Genomic DNA, 18446 nt, shown 5'->3' on the forward strand with positions numbered 1-18446 from the left:
TCGGTTTTGCTGCAGTGCTAGGCTGATCATCTTCCAGCGGTTCCCTTCTTCCAGTGATCCTGTGAAAGATGTCGATGCAAGGTAGGGTAGGCTGAGGAGCCTGAGAACTGTGTCATGGTAGACAATTTTGAATGTAGACTTCAGAACCTCTTGGTTACACTGGAAAGAAGAAAACAGAAAACAAGAAAAAGAGCAATCAGAGATTACAAACCCTCACCTGGACTTCTTTTGAGTGGTGCATTTTTATAGGTTTTCAGGTAAATCCAATATGGCTGCTAAACCATGTGACCAATAACGTCATATGTGTGACTCTTTTATTCCTCACTGAAAGGCGGTCATATGTGTAAAGTTTCGCCTCGATCTTTTCAGCCATTTCAGAGAAGGTTTTTGAAGGTTAAAAAAAAACAAAAAAAACATATGGCTGCCGAATCACGTGAACGATGATGTCATCAAAAATATATTGTGGACCATTTTATCCCTGGATGATCCTCAAAAATGTTAATACTGATTGGATGTAGCATTCTACACATGCAATTATGACGTCATAACGAAGACAAGCACCTATGATGTCATAAAAATACCACACTCATTCCCCATTAGGAATGCTTGCTATGTGCCCCTTGTACACCGATGGCTTGAGGAACACTTGTGTGAAGTTTCCCCTTGATTTGTCCAGCCGTTCTGAAGATTTTTTTTATAGGTTTTAGGGTTGATCCAATATGGCTGCCAATCCATGTGACCAGTGACATCATATGTGAGAACCTTTTGTTCCTCATGGACAGGCGGTCATACGTGAAAAGTTTCACCTCGATCTTTTCAGCAATTTCAGAAAAGATTTTTGAAGGTTTAAAAACAAAATAAAATGTGGCTGCCAAATCACGTGACCGATGACATCATCAAAATAAAAATTGTGGACCATTTTATCCATAGATGACCCTCAGAAATGTTGATACTGATCGGATGTGGCGTTCTACATATGCAATTATGATGTCATTACAAGGGCACCTATGATGTCATAAAAAAGTCACTCATTCCCCATGAGGAGTACTTACTACTGTATGTGCCGAGTTTCAAATTTTTCCTTCGTGCAGTTTCAGAGAAGAGGTCCAAAGTTTTTCTGTTTTTTTTCCAATATGGCTGCCACACCACGTGACCTATGACGTCATAATTATCATGGAAACATTGTACATGAGTAGTCGCACAAATGGTGAAAATTTTGTCTCAATCCGAAAAGCGGTTGCAGAGAAAAACACGAAAGGTCTGTGCAGACAGACAGACAGACAAACAAACAGACAAACAAAGAAATGGACCCAAATGCAATACCCTCTCTGAATCCTTTGACGAGGGTAACAACAAAAAGAAAACATAAACCAGACCTGTGCCTATCAGTCAGGTCAGCTAAGGTATGGGAGCATGCGCCAGAGCAACGCGTCGCTGTGTCCACTTTCCGCCAGTACTTCAGGGGCCTCCGTCTGGCCATCCCCCAGGCAGATGCTTGGCCCATGAAAATCTCAGTGAGATGCTGATGAACCTGCTGCAACCATGAGGGACATGGGTGGCCCATTGGCCTCCTCCACTCACGAGGCTCCCTCACTGAGAGAATCTGGTGAGCAGGATCAGGGTCAGCAAGACGAGCTCATACAGCCGTCCATACAGCCGCAGCTGACGCTCATGGATTATGCCGATAACAAATCTCATTTGAATGTCTCTCAGCAACCGCTCGTTGGACACAAAGTCCGTGCAGCAATAGCCAATGATTCTCCAAAGAGACCTGGTACCAAAGGAATGAAGTTGCCCTCTCAGATCCCTGGTCAGAGTCCAAGTCTCATATCCAGAGAGCAAGACTGGAAGCACCAAGGAACTGAAGACTCGGAATTTCATCCTCCCGTACAGATACCGGCAGCGCCACACCCCATGATCCAGTGAATCCATGACGTCTATTGACCTCTGGCTCACAGCCAGCAGAGACGTGAATGTCACTGCCTTGGTAAGTGAATCTCTCTGTGACCTCAACATCCTCACCACAAATAGGTACAGACAAGATAGCAGCATCCAATATGTCATTGAAAACCTGGATCTTCGTTTTGACCCAGGAAAACCATAATCCCAGCGGCTCCAAACCCTCATTCAGCACCTCGAGGGCCCCCAAAAGGACATCAAGAGTCTCTGAAAGATGATTGCATCATCTACGAAATCAAGGTCAGAGATCTTGACATTCCCAAATGATGCACCACAGCTTAATCTCTCCGACATCCTCCCCAGAAACAAATATATACAAGCGCTGAAAAGTGTGGGGGCCAATACACACCCCTGATGAACTCCAGTAACAACTGGAAAGAATTCAGAGGTGGTATCACCACATCTCACAGCACTCTCAGTATCAGAGTATAGTTCAAACATCAGATTGATCAGTTTTGGTGGCACCCCACGAAGACCAAGAATCCTCCAGAAGGATTCTCCGGCACTGGGAGCAGCATCACCCCTCGGGCCTCGGTAGCTGTTACAGTCCTGGCGATCACCCTTCCCTTTCCAGAGAGGGACAACAAAGCCCCTCTTTCAGTCAATTAGGATGATGTCTGTGTTCCAGGCAGAGCACAGATCTGCATGCAACGACATGAGTACAACATTTTCACCAGCCTTGAGAAGTTTTGCATGGATGCCACAGATCCCAGGAGCTTTACCCCCATTTCAACCGGTTCACCGCAGCCTGTGTTTCCACAAACGAAGGTGGATCAAAGTTGATTGCAGGTTCAGCAGTAGGGATAGTAACACCCCTGACATCCAACTCGACAGCTGGTGGATCGGCCTGGTACAGCCGCTCAAAGTAACCGACCCAGTGGGCCTTCACTTCAGACTCCTCTGTCAAAGCCCACCATCCTCCGCTCTAACTACATTATACCGAGACACGGGCTTGGAGGAACGCAATGCACAAATTACCTGTAAGCAGGACGAGAATCACCTGACCACAGGTGATGCTCAACCCCCTCACATATTCCTCGGACATAGGCCTCCTTGTCCACCCTGAGCACATGTACAGTTTTGCGCCTCAGCTCCCTGAACAGCTCAGCTTTGACATTAAGCCTGGCCCTGTGACTCTGATCAATGGTATCCAGTGTCCCTTGAGAGATAAAATTCTTCTTTGCCCGACGGTGAGTTCCAAGACATCCACCGGCAACATCAAGGACGGTGGTCTTGAAGGCACTCCACAAGTCTTCAGGAATCCCCAAAGTACCCAGACCCTCCAAATCCACACTCAGCCTGTTCACAAACTCCTCAGCTACCCTCTCATCCTTGAGCTTGCCAACATCCAGCCTAGGCTGGGATGGTACCATTCTCCCGGATTTGAGGTGCCACTTCAGAGTTGCTACAACAAGCCTGTGGTTAGTATTGAGGAAGTGAGCACTCCGGTCAACCCTACAGTTCTGAATCATCCTCCAGCGACCATCAACGAGCACATGGTCAATCTCCTTTGTCACACCACCTGCGTTGGAATACCAAGTCCAGCAATGAGCCTGTGGGCGCTGAAACCATGAACCAGCCACCCTAAGTCCATGACTTCTTGCAAAGTCAAGGAATTTAGTGTTATTCAGGTTCATAGTTCCAGACCCATGGGGACCAACACATGTCTCATAATCATCCCTCTCAGTTTCATTCGATGCATTGAAATCCCCCAAGACTAGAAGTGTATTTCGGCTGGGGCACTGATCAACCACAGACTCGAGCGTGGCATAGAATGCATTCCTCAGGGTATGATCACTCACCTCAGTCGGAGCATATACAGAGACCAGGGAAATGACAACCAAGGAGTGATGAATCCTTCGTCTCACAATACGCTCGTTGACCGGTGTTACCTCAATTATCATTGGAGTCAGCTTTTTGGACACAGCTACAGCAACTCCTTGGGCATGGGGAACCATCAGAGTAACCAGACCAATAGTAGGTGTAACCACCCGCCATGATCTCACCGCTATCCAGTCTTCGAACCTCAGAGAGTGCTGCAATTTCGCTTCATTTTTGCTGCAGATTTAATTCATTTACTGCCTTGGTGTTCCCTTATTATGCATGCAAAGTTTCAGGCTGCTATGTTTCATGGATTTGGAGTTATGGAGGAGACACACACACACACTGACTGACTGACTGTGACACACACTGACATTTATTTTTCATCTAAATTGATATGGCCATGGAACAATTTAAAACTCAGAAATCAATCGATTGTTAAATCGACACACATTGTAATAAAAGGACAAAGTAATTTATTGGACACACTTTAGCAAACAAGTTTTTTTTTCTTTTCGTTAAAAAAATACCTTTTCATGGCTTTTGAGATTTTTCAGCTTTTCAGAATAAGTGCTCTAATGGAAAAAAAAAATAAGAAATATCATCAAACAAAAATGATGAGACATTAGTTTAAAGGTGCACAATTTCTAAGTACGTTTGAAAGATACAACTGTTAAAAAACATTTTCAACGAGAAGGGCACTCGGTAGAGGGCATACCTCCGCCACGTAATGCCTGATCCATGAGAGCATATTGGGCCCAATCCATTTTTGAAATATCATGCTATACAGTACTATATCGTTTTTGGCCCTATCTCTCAATGGTGAAGAATCACTTTAAAATTATCATTATCCTGATCCAGATCTTCACAAAAATTGAAACAAATTCTTCCATGTCACACACCCAAAGTGTGCACAAAGTTTCATCCGAATCCATCCACAACTCTGAGATATGCTATATAATATATCGTTTTTTAACCCCATCTCTCAATGGTGAAGAATCACTTTAAAAATTCTAGTAGTCAGAAACAGATCCGGTTCTTCACCAAAATCTAATCAGTTCGTCCTTTTCACACAACCAACATATCCACAAAATTTTATCCGGATCCGTCCACAACTTTTTGAGATATCCTGTACACAAACAGACAAACAGACAGAAAGGGGTGAAAACAAAACCTCCTTCACCTATGGTGGCAGAGATAACAATGCATTTTAGGAATAAAGTTGTGGTGAAATAACATTAAGATGAAAGATACCGAACGGACAAAGATAATAAAAAGGTATTTAAGACAGAAGGTATTGGGCTTCCTCTTTGTTTATAAGATTGTTTAGTATACACGACCGGTCAAAAGTTTTAGAACACCCCCATTTTTCCAAGTTTTACTGAAATTTAAGCAGTTCAAGTCCAGTGAATAACATGAAATGATACAAAGCTAAGCGGTAAACTGCCAGAGGTTAAAAAAAAGTTTCGGTTACCAAAAACTGAAAAATAATGTAAATTTCAGAGTTGTTAAAAAAGGCCCTTTTCAGGGAACAAGTAATGGGTTAGGAACTGCAACTGTTCTGCAGCAATGGAAGTAAATTAAGCCTTGAAAGTTGATGCAAACAATTCCTACAGGTGTCCCAACATTTGTTGATTAGTTACAAAACCTGTCTGTATAAAAGCAATGTTAGAACAGACTGTTGCTACACCCTCTGAGGCATTATTTGGACAATATTGCACTGCAGGAAATCGTATATTGCTATCATAATGGTGAGAAAAAGACAATTAACAAAGGAAGACAGACAGACCATTCATTATAACCCTTAAAAGTGTCGGTCTTTCCTTTGGAGAAATTGCGAAGATGCCAAGGTGTCAGTGAGTACAGTTTCCTACACCATCAAAAGGCACTTGGAACGTGGAGGAAACTCTGACAGGAAGAGGTCTGGCAAACCCAAAGCTACAACACAATAGGAAGGCAAGTTTCTGAGAGTCAACAGCTTGCGTGATTGGCGGCTCACAGGACAGCAGCTTCAAGCACAGCTTAACACTGGTCGAAGTAAGGAAGTCTCAGTTTCAACTGTGAAGAGAAGACTTTGAGCTGCAGGTTTGACAGGTCGAGTGGCAGTAAGAAAACCATTGCTAAGACGGCAAAATAACAAAAAGAGGCTTGCCTGGGCCATGAAAAACCGCCAGTGGACGACTGAAAACTGGAAGAAGGTCTTGTGGACCGATGAATCAAAACTTGAAATCTTCGGTTCATCACGCAGGGTCTTTGTACGCCGTCGAGTAAGCGAAAGGATGGTTCCTCAGTGTGTGACACCAACTGTCAAACATGGAGGAAGCGTGATGATCTGGGGCTCTTTTGCTGGATCCAGAGTCGGCGACTTGCACAGAGTGACTGGCACCCTGAACCAAAAGGGCTTCCACAGCATTTTGCAGCACCATGCATTACCCTCTGGTCTACGCCTAGTTGGTCAGGGGTTTATCCTACAGCAAGATGACCCAAAACATACCTCCAGGCTTTGTCAAAACTACTTTAGAAGAAAAGAACAAGACGTCAAATCATGGAATGGCCAGCACAGTCTCCAGACTTAAACCCCATCAAGCTGGTTACCTTCGCATTCTGCGAAAGGTTATGTTTTGGTCGGCGTGTATTTATTTATTTATTTATTTATTTGTAATCTTGTGATTCGTATAACTCAAAAAGTATTAAACCGAATTGCATGAAATTTGGTGGGATGATTGGTTATTAGCCAGGAAGCATTCGATTAGATTTTGGGATCGTTCGGGTCAAAGGTCAAGGTCAAGGTCACGAAAAGGTCAAAATCGTCTTTTTACGATAACACGGTCAATTTTTATTCAATTTGCATGCAACCAACGCCAAAATGTTCAGAATTCAACGCCTCATCTTGTGATATGCAATATGACACAATGACGCCCATACTCTTGTTACCGGTTAGGGGTCAAAGGTCAGGGGGGTCACGACCTTGAAAAATATGCGGTTTTTGTCATAACGCGGTCAATTCTTGTCCGCTTTATATGAACCCAGCACCAAAATGTTCAGAATTTAATGCCCAATCTTGTGACTCAATGACGTCATAACACGTCACCGGTTGGGGTAACATGTCGGGGGGGGGGTCACGCCCTTGAAAAATATGCGGTTTTCGGCATAACTCAGTCAATTCTTATTCGATTTGCATGAAACCAGCATCAAACGAGATTACCTTCTCTTGTTGAAACGTTGTATTCACCGAGCTTGCGAGTGAAGACTCACCAAAACGACGTGAGTTGATTGTTCTTTAGTCCGTAGCCCCCAAAAGTCGAGGGGGGGGGTCATGACATTGTAGAAATGTGGTTTGTGTCATAAGACCATTCATATGAAACCAGTTCCCCACACTCATACCAAGAACAAAAAAAGTAGTGGCGGCGAAGGTATGCGCTCTATGAGTGCCCGTTCTAGTTTGGGATGAACTGGACAGAAGGGTGAAAATAAAACAACCTACAAGTGCAACACATTTGTGGGAACTTCTGAAACAGTGTTGGGAAGAACTTTCCAAACAATATTTGATTTCCATTGTAGAAAGAATGCCACGAGTATGTTCGGTTGTTTTATCTGCAAAAGGTGGCTACTTTAATGAGTCAAAAATTTAGATTAAACTTTGTTCAACAAAACTATTCCATGATTTCTTTTTTATCTGCAATTGTTTATTTGTTCTATTCTTTAATTTTAGAGTACATTGAAACATTAAACTGATAAAATTTCAGTAAAGACTGGAAAAATGGGGGTGTTCGAAATCTTTTGACTGGTAGTGTAGATTGCCATCGTAATTGTTTATAAGATTGATACAAGTCTTAGCTAATCACAAGTATGAAATCATATTTGTTTCATTTGAAATTAATATGGTACCCCAGAGTACAGTGTCACACGCACCATTTGTGGCTGAAGCAAAACAGAATACAGAAAATAAACTGAATTTATTGAGTTAACCCAATATTCTCACTGGAAATCATTATCCTTTTACCAATCAAACCTCTAATTACAGGAAATAAGGGGGCAGGGGGTAGGGTAGGGGAGGGGGGGGGTGGAGAGGGCAGATTTGTAAACATGTCTATGCTGAAAATATAATGTGCCAGATAGTGTTGGTTGTATTAAGCATATGGATTGGATGTATTTCAAACAGGGACTGTTCTAAAAATAAAGTTTCCTTCTGTCATTTTTAAGGTGTACTTGCTTTTCCCCTTAATTCAAACACTGCTGACGATCCTCCTGCAAACAATTTATTTTCAAGCATTCTTAGAACCCACTGCAGGCCCTGAGTTTCATTGGACCCATCGGTGGAATATTTTGCTCACTATCAACTCCAAAACAAATGCCATCAAGCTGCACCTTTCTACTTATGGAAAAAAAAGTAAAAACCTGATGGTACTGATTAATGGGAGTTAAGGGGTTTGGGATAATGAGGTCAAGGACAGTTCCTCCATGGTTGCCCCCACACTGGAGTGTATTGAGGTGAATGTTTTTTTTTTGTTTTAAAAAAAACAAAACATTCACCGAAGGACAACTCAGGCCACTTTTATCACTGCTCTTAAGTTAATGCTGAATCATCGTTTCAAATAAAAGTAGTGTGTGGAAAAACAACATGGTAATGGATCACTTCATAAATGTCAAAAATAACCTTTAGAGTGGACCCAATGACAATCACCCCCCACCCGACCCCCACCAACCACCCATTGTGTTTTAACTTGCCACTGATGTCAAAATGCAACTCACATATTTGCCTTTGATCTCCAATAAGTATTATTAGCACCAAATAAATGAAAAGCTACACATTCATCCTTGACATACTTGGCACCCTTTCTAAGTTTTATGCCACAACAAAAATAGACTGCTGCAATCTGAAGCATCTTCTGTATTGAATTTTTTTTTAAACATACACCATACTTAATGAAACATTACCCTCAGGGCATCCAGAATGTCAGGAGCATTCATTAGAGCTGGCAATGATGCAAGCATTGGACTCGCAATGAGTTCTGTTAAAAAAAAAAAAAAACAGGACAAGAAAATTATCTTGGGCACACATTCAAGTTCTTCTTTCGTCAATGACACTGTTATCCATTGAAATCTCAGTCGAGGATATGCAATGTCTTTTTTTACTTCTGAATATGTTGTGGCAAAATGGAATAAAAATGATTGTTTGCTTTATTTGGCAGTGAAACCGATATTTGCATGAGCGATGTGTTTGACTGCTCACTCACCAGCATTTTGTGCATTGGATCGTTCTTTGATTAGCACATCCCCAAGGACTTGCCTGAACATGATGATCATCTGCACATAGCAGCTGCAGCTCAACAACGTTTCTGGAAGAAAACTGTTTCCCCAAGAAGATTACAGAAATCCCTCATGCATCGATCAAGAAATCAATATTTCACAAAACAGCTGAACATGTATGTTCCAGCTTCAAATTGTGGTGACGGCAAACTGTCGATCATGCTGACACCAATGCATTATCCGAAACGTTTATTTGTCATGCCGACATTGAGGTGTCGTAACATTTGTCATTATCAAGTGTGAAAGGATATTCTTGGTGAAGGTTGAGAGTGAAATTAACATGTATAATGTGAGTAAAACAACTTGATTTTCCATGAAGATGGACGAGTACATCAAATAGGCTGACAGGATAGCCTGGAGGTATGCACACTCACCTCTAAAATGTCTGGCCTGGGTTCGAATCCTGACCCAGCTATAAACTGTTATCTTAATGTTTCACAGGCAGGGTGATTCATCAATGTGTGCGCTGTCCCTCAAATGGACATTAAATGAGGAGCCCATCTGCCAGCATTTGCTGGTCAATGTTAAACATCCCACAGCATCCTTCACAAAGAGTAGACAAGCTAGTGCCAGCACCCTGTTTTTTGAGACTTCCGGTTGAGCTATTTGAGACTTCCGGTTCTGGTTCTTGAGTGACGGTGGCGGTTCCTCTTCAGGGTCTCTGCCGACTTTCTCAAAGATAAGTTTTCCGATCGTTTTTGTCGCATATTTTTTCAGTTATTTTTTCAGTTATTTTGTTATCATCATGTTTACTTGTTTCCAGTTTGGTTCTGTGTTAAAACTTGTGCTAATTGTTGAGTTTTCATATTTTCATATCGGGTTTCCACGAGGCCTACCCTTCTTCCCGTCTGTGTGTACGATCTGTTTGTAGTATTTTCTCCTTATCACCTTCAGTCCCCCCCCCCCCCACCCTACAACTATCGCTCCATCACTACATCAATTCTTATGAACTCTATCAATCCTCCAATGGATTTAAAAGAATCTCTGACCTACAAATTTTTTTAATCCCATATTGCAACACTTGTTCGTTTTCCATTCGTTATTACTTTTCCAATGTCAGTGCAAATTCATCTCACCTCCTTAAATATACCTCCTCCTAACTCCTCCCCTGTTATAGCCCCTCCTTACTCCTCCCATCTTGCCCCCCATCCTACCTCCTCTCTTTGCTCCTCTACATTACCCTCTGCTTTAACAACAGCCCCACCTCTTGTATCCCAAATTGTATGGTTTTTCAAACATCCCTGGGCTCCGTTCCAACTTAACAGGTTCGCTGCTCCAACAGGTTCCAACCAAAAGCTCTCCCCACACCCTCTCATTCAGTTCACTCCACAATAACTCAAACTTGCTCTCTCTTTCCTTTCATCACACCTCCCCCTCTTCCCACCCCCCCAATCTTGTTCCTTCCCCTGCCTGCTCCCAGCTTTTCCAGTCCTCTACCCATCATCGTTCCCCTCTCCCCACCCCTCTCCCTCCTCCGTGACCATGCCAGCTCTCGTCTCCGTTCTCTCTCAAAGCTTACCTTTCAACTAAGCCGCCTCCTCCCTCTTCAAGACAATCATCACCCTCTCCCCCCCCCCCCAAGCCTCCCTCTCACCTTTCTCCCTCATTTATCCCCCAAATCTCCCACCACACCCCTCCATTTCAAATCTCTCACCCCTCCCTTTCCAATTTCCCCCATCACTCCCAATTCTCAAAGCTGCCTCCCCCTCTTTAGATCAGGTCAGGTATGGGAGCATGTGCTCGAGTAGTGTGTCGTTGCGTCCACTTTCCGGCGGTACTCCAGGGGCCTCCGTCTGGCCATCCCCCAAGCAGATGCCTGGCTCATCCCCATCTCCTTGAGATGCTGATCAACCTGTTGCAACCATGAGGCACGTGGTAGGCCCATTGGCCTCCTCGACTCCCGAGGATTCCTTGCTGAGAGAATCTGGTGAGCAGGATCAGCGTCAGAAAAACCAGCCACATGTCCATACAGCCGCAGCTGATGCTCATGGACTATGTAAGTGACAAATATCATTTGAGTCTCTCTCAGCAACCACTCGTTGGACACAAAATCTGACCAGCGATAGCCAAGGGTTCTCCAAAGAGACCTGATAGCAAAGGAATTGAGTCACCATCTCAGATCCCTGGTCAGAGTCCAAGTCTCACATCCAAAGAGCAATAATGGAAGCACCAGGAACATGAAGACTCGGACTTTCGCCCTCCCGCACAGGTACCAGCAGCAACACAACTCATGATCCCGTGAATCCATGGCTGCCCAGGCCTGACCCAGACGTCTATTGACTTCTGGCTCACAGCCAGCAGCAACATGAATATCACTGCCAAGGTAAGTGAATCTCTCCGTGACCTCAACATCCTCGCCACAAACAGGTACAGACAAGATGGCAGCATCCAAGATGTCAATGAAAGCCTGCATCTGAGTTTTGAACCAGGAAACCAGTAATCTCAGCGACTCAGACTCATTCAGCACCTCGAGGGCCCCCAAAAGGATATCTACAGTCTCCGCAAAGATGACTGCATCATCTGCGAAATCAAGGTCAGAGATCTTGACATTCCCAAACGATGCACCACAGCTTGATCTCTCTGACATCCTCCCCAGAATCTAATCCATGCAAGCGCTGAAAAGTATGGGGGCCAGTACACACCCCTGACAAACTCCAGTAACAACAGGAAATAAGTCAGAGATGGTATCACCACATCGCACAGCACTCTCAATACCAGAGTATAGTTCAGACATCAGATTGATCAGTTTTGGTGGCACCCCATGAAGACCAAGAATCCTCCAGAGGGCATCCCGATTCACTGAATCGAACACTTTGCAGAGATCAACATCAGCTGCAAGCAACCCCTGCCTGCATTCAACCTGCTCATCTGCGTTCAGTGAGGACCCGCAGACCAAGAATATGGTCAATCATTGACCTCTTTGGCGTAAAGCCTGACTGCTCTGGACACTGGTGCTCAAGCAGATGGTGGCGAACCCGATGAAGAAATATCCGAGCAAACACCTTGCCCGGCACTGAGAGCAGCGCCACCTCTCAGTTGTTGCTGCAGTCCTGGCGATCACCCTTCCCTTTCCAGAGAGGGACAACAAGGCCCCTCTTCCAGTCAGTTGGGATGATGCCTGTATTCCAGGCAGAGCACAGAACTGCATGCATCAACATGAGTATGGCAGTTCCACCAGCCTTGAGAAGTTCAGCATGGATGCCACAGATCCCAGGAGCATTACTTCATTTCAACCGGTTCACCGCAGCCTGTGTTTCCATAAATGAAGGTGGACCACAGTTGATTTGAGGGTCAGTAATTGGGATAGTAACACCCCTGACATCCAACTGATGGTTAGTTCCAAGACATCCACCAGCAACATCAACGACGGTGGTCTTGAAGGCACTCCACAACTCTTTAGGGTTCCCCAAAGCACCCAGACCCCCCCAAATCTACACTCAGCCTGTTCGCAAAACTCCTCAGCTACACTCTCATCCTTGAGCTTGCCAACATCCAGCCGAGGCTAGGATGATACCATTCTCCCGGATTTAAGCTGCAACTTCAGAGTTGCTACAACAAGCCGGTGGTCGCCATTGAGGAAATGAGCACTCCGGTAGACCCTGTAGTTCTGGACCATCCTCCAGTGACCATCAATGAGTACATGGTCAATCTCCTTTGCCACACCACCAGTGTTGGAATACCAAGTCCAGCGATGATCCTATGAGCACTGGATCCATGAACTAGCCACCCGAAGTCCATGAGTTCTTGCAAAGTCAAGGAACTTAGTGCTGTTCTGGTTCATAGTTTCAGACCCATGGGGACCAACAGATGTCTCATAACCATCCCTATCAGTTCCAATCGATGCATTGAAATCCCCAAGACAAGAAGAGTATCTCGTTTGGGGCACTGATCAACCACAGACTTGAGTACGGCATAGAATGCGTCCTTCACAGTGAGATCACTTGCTTCAGTTTGAGCATATACAGAGACCAGGGGAAAGACACCCAAACAGTGACTAATCCTTCGTTTCATAATACGCTTGTTGACTGGTGTTACTTCAATTATCACTGGAGTCAGCTTATTGGACACAGCTACAGCAACTCCTTGGGCATTGTAACTATCAGAGCGACCAGACCAATAGTAGGTGTAACCACCCGCCATGATCTTGCCACTATCCGGTCTCCGAACCTCAGTGAGTGCTGCAATACCGATGTTCAAACGCTTGAGCTCAGTTGATAACAGAGAGAGGTGATCATCCCCTCTTCGGGATAGGACATTCCAGGCACCCACCCGAAGGGACCGCCTCAGGTTAACCCAAGGAGACTGCCTTCTGGTGGATGACACCTCAGCACCACCTCAACACACACTACCGCAATCTGACCTGGGAAGGTTACCTCCATAGTTTCCCCCTATCATCAAAGAGTGGGATCCCGAAGGCTTTGCCCCAATCCTGTCATCCAGTGAGCTGCCCTGTAAAGGGCAGCTGCACATGAGATACTCCCACGGAGTGGGTTTTCAGATTTCTTTGTGTTTTTCTTGTGTTTTGTGGAGTAAAGGGGTTTATGGTGACCGGAGTGCAAACCCTGCCACCAACCTCCTGATAAAAAAGTAGCCCAACTGCAGGAGGACATCCACAGACACAGTTGAGCACAAGAAATGGATGGCCGTTGGCTCACAAGGATCTACTCCGCCCTTTGACAGGTTTTGTTTTTAATCCTGCTTGCACCCTGTCCATATCATGCATGTCCATATCAGGCACGATGATTTAATCCTGCCCATATCATGCACCCTCATCACCAGGAAACCTGGTGGGGGAGACAGTTTAGTCGCCGACAACCCGACCATGAAACAGGTTAGTGCAGGTTTACCTGGTACCTGCAGCAAGTCACAGATCTTATCTGGCCTGATCTAACACAGAAGCACAGCTGCACCCTAGCCTATGATGCTACCCCACACCCTTGTTCTGCATACAACCGAAGAAGAAGAAGCATGGTACATCAAATAAATATTTTATTTGAACAAATACATTATATCTGCAAAATATACTCCTTGCCCCCACCCCACAGGTTTCTGCAGGGTGCACACGGTCCACCAGCAACCATCTTTTGGTGAAACTTCCTTAATCCAGAATCACTACTCACCTCCACTTATTTGTTCCTATTTTTTCCTCCCACCGGTGGAACCAACTTAAACATTCTCTTCAATCTCATTCCTCCCACCAGGTCTTCAAGACAGCTGCTCTCCACCAACTCAGATCATCCCGCTTCCAAAATCATGATCTTTTCCACCCCATTAACCACTCCTACCCTCAAGCCTACCTCATTACATTTTTCCAGTTTTTCTTTCCTGAGAGTTTCCTTCAGTGTCCATCTTGTTCACCTCATACGTCCTCCCTTGCCCTTTATTCCTCCCCACATCCATTATTTGTCCAAGTCTCCCTCTATTTTGTCCTTCAGCCCTGCTGTTAGTCCCCCCCCTCCTCTTTCTACTGTTCCTTTGTTCTGTTACGTCCTGATATGTTCAGTGTTCTTGCTCTTCCATGAGCCTTGACCAAGTATACAATTTTTTTTATTTCTTCACATGTTCCAATTCATTCTACATCCTCATTGAGACCCACAGATAGACATGCAATATGGTCGGGGAGTGAAAATGCTGTTTGATTAAATCCATCAGCATGGCTCGTAATCTCGAATGAGAATTCAATATAAATGATCGCTTGTCCATTTTACTTAAATTTCTATCATTTTCATTTCAAATGTTTACACTACTCCTTTGGACACTCCTCCTGAAGGAGATTCTTTCCACCAGGAGCTTTCACAATCGACGTGGTTTAAAAAAAAAAAAATTTAAAAACCATTTGGGTTCTCTGTCGACACATGGAATACAAAGACCATTTGAAATTGTTTCAACTTACTTCATGCTTTCCTTCATTCCTTTCGATGACAATTTCATTTTCAACAAAAGTTTGGATTCCTTGCTTGAGGACAGCATCTGAGATATTACATTGCTCTTTGCTGCGGGAGGAAGAAAAACGTTTTTTTTTTTTTTTCAGTAAATTCAAGGCTGTAAAATTTGATTATCGTCAAACATTTTAAAATCAAATACATATTAAAGGAATTAGCAAAACAGAAACTTTTGCTATTTCTTTCAATTTATCAGTCATGACAACACCAGGGTCCAAGCTTGTAGTTAAAGAAGAAGATTTGACGACGTAATAAATAGATTGCCCTTTTGTGTTTGCAGTTAAAGTGGGGTGGAAGTCACATCTTTAACTTTTCTACACTAATTATAAAATAATGATGAATTTATAACCTGATTTACACCCTTTTGAGATATCATGCTATACATCGTTTCCGGCACCATTTCTCAATGGTGAAGAATCACTTAAAACGTTATCGTGTCTGGATCCGGTTCTTCACCAAAATCGGATCAATTTGTCCTTGTCAGTTATCACGCACCCAACCTGCCCACGAAATTTCGGCCGAATCCATCGATAACTTTTTGAAATATCCTGCTCACAGTCAGACAGACAGACAGACAGACAGACAGGGGTGAAAACACCTCCGTCGCGTATTCATTTTTAAAGTTAAAGCTGTTTTCTATCTCCTCATTTATGGCATAATGCCATCTACCCTCTCTTACCCAAACCTTCAGAGCATATGCATTTTTTCAGGAACCCACACTTGATTTCCCAATCTAAGCTGGTTACTCACATGTATTCAATCCTCTATTCTCTCATCTGTGGAACAGATTCCCTGTGTCTATTGCCGTGTACTCTCCCTACCAGTTTTTTCAAGAATCTGTCCTTCATCACGCTTTCTCCGACAGCCATCCTTGATCTCCCACATCCATCTAGTCTACTCTCTCTGATCCCCTTCTCCCACTTTCATTCCTGTCACTCAATTATGCATTTGCAATGTGTCCAAGCATTTTTGTCTGGCAGCTTTTTTTTTGGCTGGCATTTTTAAGAGACAACAAACTGATAGTGGGAGAGTGGGGCTACATTTGGACTCAAGAAGCTATGGAATGAACAAACAAGGAAAGAGAAAAGAGAGAAGCAGCAGAGCAGGATGGGGACATGCTCCTGGGTGAAGCACGACATGAGGACGTGGGCACTGATGTCACCTGGGCCCAGCAGGATATCCGTCCTTCAGTGACTGGAACAGAATCTAAACTGATGGCCAGAAATCAGGCTATTTGAAAAGAGGAAAGACATCAGCAGTGATGATGGATTTCATGACTTCACTTGTCATTTCAAGTAAGCTTATTGGCCTTAAGTTGAAAGGATCTGTTTTTGTTTCCTTGTTGTGAATGGGAATGATGTTGGTGGACTTCAAAGGCAGCGAGGGATGGCCAAAGGAGGACAGGCTGAAAAAAAAACCCCAAAGGAGAACCAAGAGTAGGAGAGCAGAATTTGAGTACATGGCCACTTATGCCAACTGGGCCCTTCGCTGAGAAAGAGCCAAAGCTGGACAGAACCTCTCTCCACCTTGTCAGTGTGAAATATTTGTAAAAATGCTTTTAGCTGCATTTATTATATTTCACTTTACATTCATCATTGCTGTTTCTATGCTGGCCTGAACTAGACTGGCTGCCATCCTTTGGATGCAAAGACAGCTGTTCAAAGGAATACCTGGGCACATTAATTTGTTTATAGTTTAGAAGCTTTCAACTCACACTCTAATACTGCAAACAGTGAGATCTGGTGTCAAGGAATGTCCAAGAAGATCAGACCATTCTTACTACCTATACCAAAACCAAAACCATGCTGTGAGTAGTCATGAGGATCGAACGCACACCAGTGAGGGTAATGCACCAAGGCTTCACCCACTTCGCTGCTGTATATATCAGGACTTCCCTCCTGAGCCGTGACGTCATCAATAAGGCTGAGGCCAGGAGTTCGGCATCTAACAGCAAGCTGTCAGAGATGTGAGCTCTACTTGGCCGTCTTGTCCTGACATCCCCTTCAAATAATTTTGATCAGTGGCAACTGGGACTTGTCGTTTCTTCCACATTCTCTGTTGTTGTGTTTTTATCTTGCCAAAACGAAGTTTTTGCAAGATATGTTACTCAGCTTGTATGTTTTTTTTTGTTTTTTTTACTGACGAAATCTAAAGATTTCGTAAGTATATTGATGACTTCCGTTTCTGTTTGTTTGTTTGTTTGTAGGCACGATAACTCGAGAACGGAAGAAGCTCCCAATGTCAAATTACACCACGTGATTCAGGAGGGTGATGGCTAGTGCTGATTAGATTTTGGTCAAAATCGGTCAAAGGTCAAGGTCACAGTGAGGTCAAAAATTCAATTTTTGATGGTTTGGTACAGAATCATGGTAGAAACTTCTGGTTTGCGTCGCTACCTTCTCCAGAGACAGCTTTTATTAGACAAAGTCAGAGGTCAAGTTGACGATTTCGTAAGTACCAGTCTATGACTGCTTGTTTTTTGTTTGTCTGTTATCACGTATAAAAAATTCTGCAGAGCACAGTTATCATTGGAAATTTTTGTAACTTCGCATATCAGAGGCCTATAGAGGTCCCTTTCAGCGCATACAATTTTGAAGGTCAAAGGTCAAGGTCACTTTGTCGCAAATCAGGGGAGTCGACGAAACCCTTATTTTTTGAGTAATTTTGATCGGATAGTCTTCAAACTTCATGGGAATATAGTTCATGGTCTGGCGCTCAGCTGATTAATTTTTGGTGGTGATTGGCCTTGACCTTCATGGTTAGTGCCTCAGGTCAAACATATTTGACCCCAAGGTAAAATTTTCAAGTTTTAGGAACCATATCGTGTAGTACCTCAAATTGAACACCTCGATGAGTGCTTTCTAGATATGTCAAGCTTGAGACATTATGACGTCATTTGGTGACGTGATGAGGCAAACGCATATTTTTCATGGTTACTCTGTAGAATGATTCTCATCGGAATCTCTCGTAGGCAGATATTCCTCAAGGAGTCGCTCCTGGTGGATAGCAGCTCTGTTCATCTCAGTATGACCTTAAAGAAGTCACACGTGGTCACCTTTTGGCAAGATACGGGTCACTCTGCGGGTGACATTTGTTTATTTTTTAAGGTTTCTGAGCCTCAATCCAACATTAAATTTACTATTGAGCCATTGAGAACATCTCTGTTAAAACAGCAGACGTATAAGCTACATCGATGTTCAGGTTGCACCAATAATCTCCCACAGCCCAACACAATTGATGAGCGCGACAAACAGCTGGATTAGAAAGGCATTTTCACACCGATATTTTCCACTGGCCAACCGGACCAACCACTTGGGACCTTTACTACTCTGTGGGTGTAATAACTGGTGTCACGCCAGCTGACCAGAGCTAAAATTGAACGCTGCATATTAATAATAATAGTTAAACATAACA

General features: G+C 43.8%; 1 protein-coding gene across 5 annotated transcripts in view; it reads right to left on the reverse strand.

Annotated features, from left to right (window-relative positions):
• Positions 1 to 18446, reverse strand: part of NPHP1 (nephrocystin 1) — a 63710-nt gene that overhangs the window by 527 nt on the left and 44737 nt on the right. For 3 of the 5 annotated variants that reach the window (XM_085851403.1, XM_085851402.1, XM_085851404.1), the window contains exons 16-20: positions 14984 to 15083; positions 9018 to 9130; positions 8719 to 8792; positions 4311 to 4355; positions 1 to 159 (exon numbers count right to left, since the gene is read on the reverse strand). The exon at positions 1 to 159 is cut by the window's left edge. In XM_085851403.1, the coding sequence (XP_085707529.1) occupies positions 1 to 159; positions 4311 to 4355; positions 8719 to 8792; positions 9018 to 9130; positions 14984 to 15083 (491 nt within the window). Of the gene's footprint in view, positions 160 to 1052; positions 1155 to 4310; positions 4356 to 4724; positions 4910 to 8718; positions 8793 to 9017; positions 9131 to 14983; positions 15084 to 18446 lie in introns of those variants that run through there. The other 2 variants (XM_085851405.1, XM_085851406.1) reach the window with 2 other exon arrangements.

The sequence above is a fragment of the Eptatretus burgeri genome, chromosome 13, assembly GCF_056783735.1.
Source record: "Eptatretus burgeri isolate ZD-2024b chromosome 13, Ebu_testis_v1, whole genome shotgun sequence".
In the NCBI taxonomy this organism is placed as follows: Eukaryota; Metazoa; Chordata; class Myxini; order Myxiniformes; family Myxinidae; genus Eptatretus; species Eptatretus burgeri.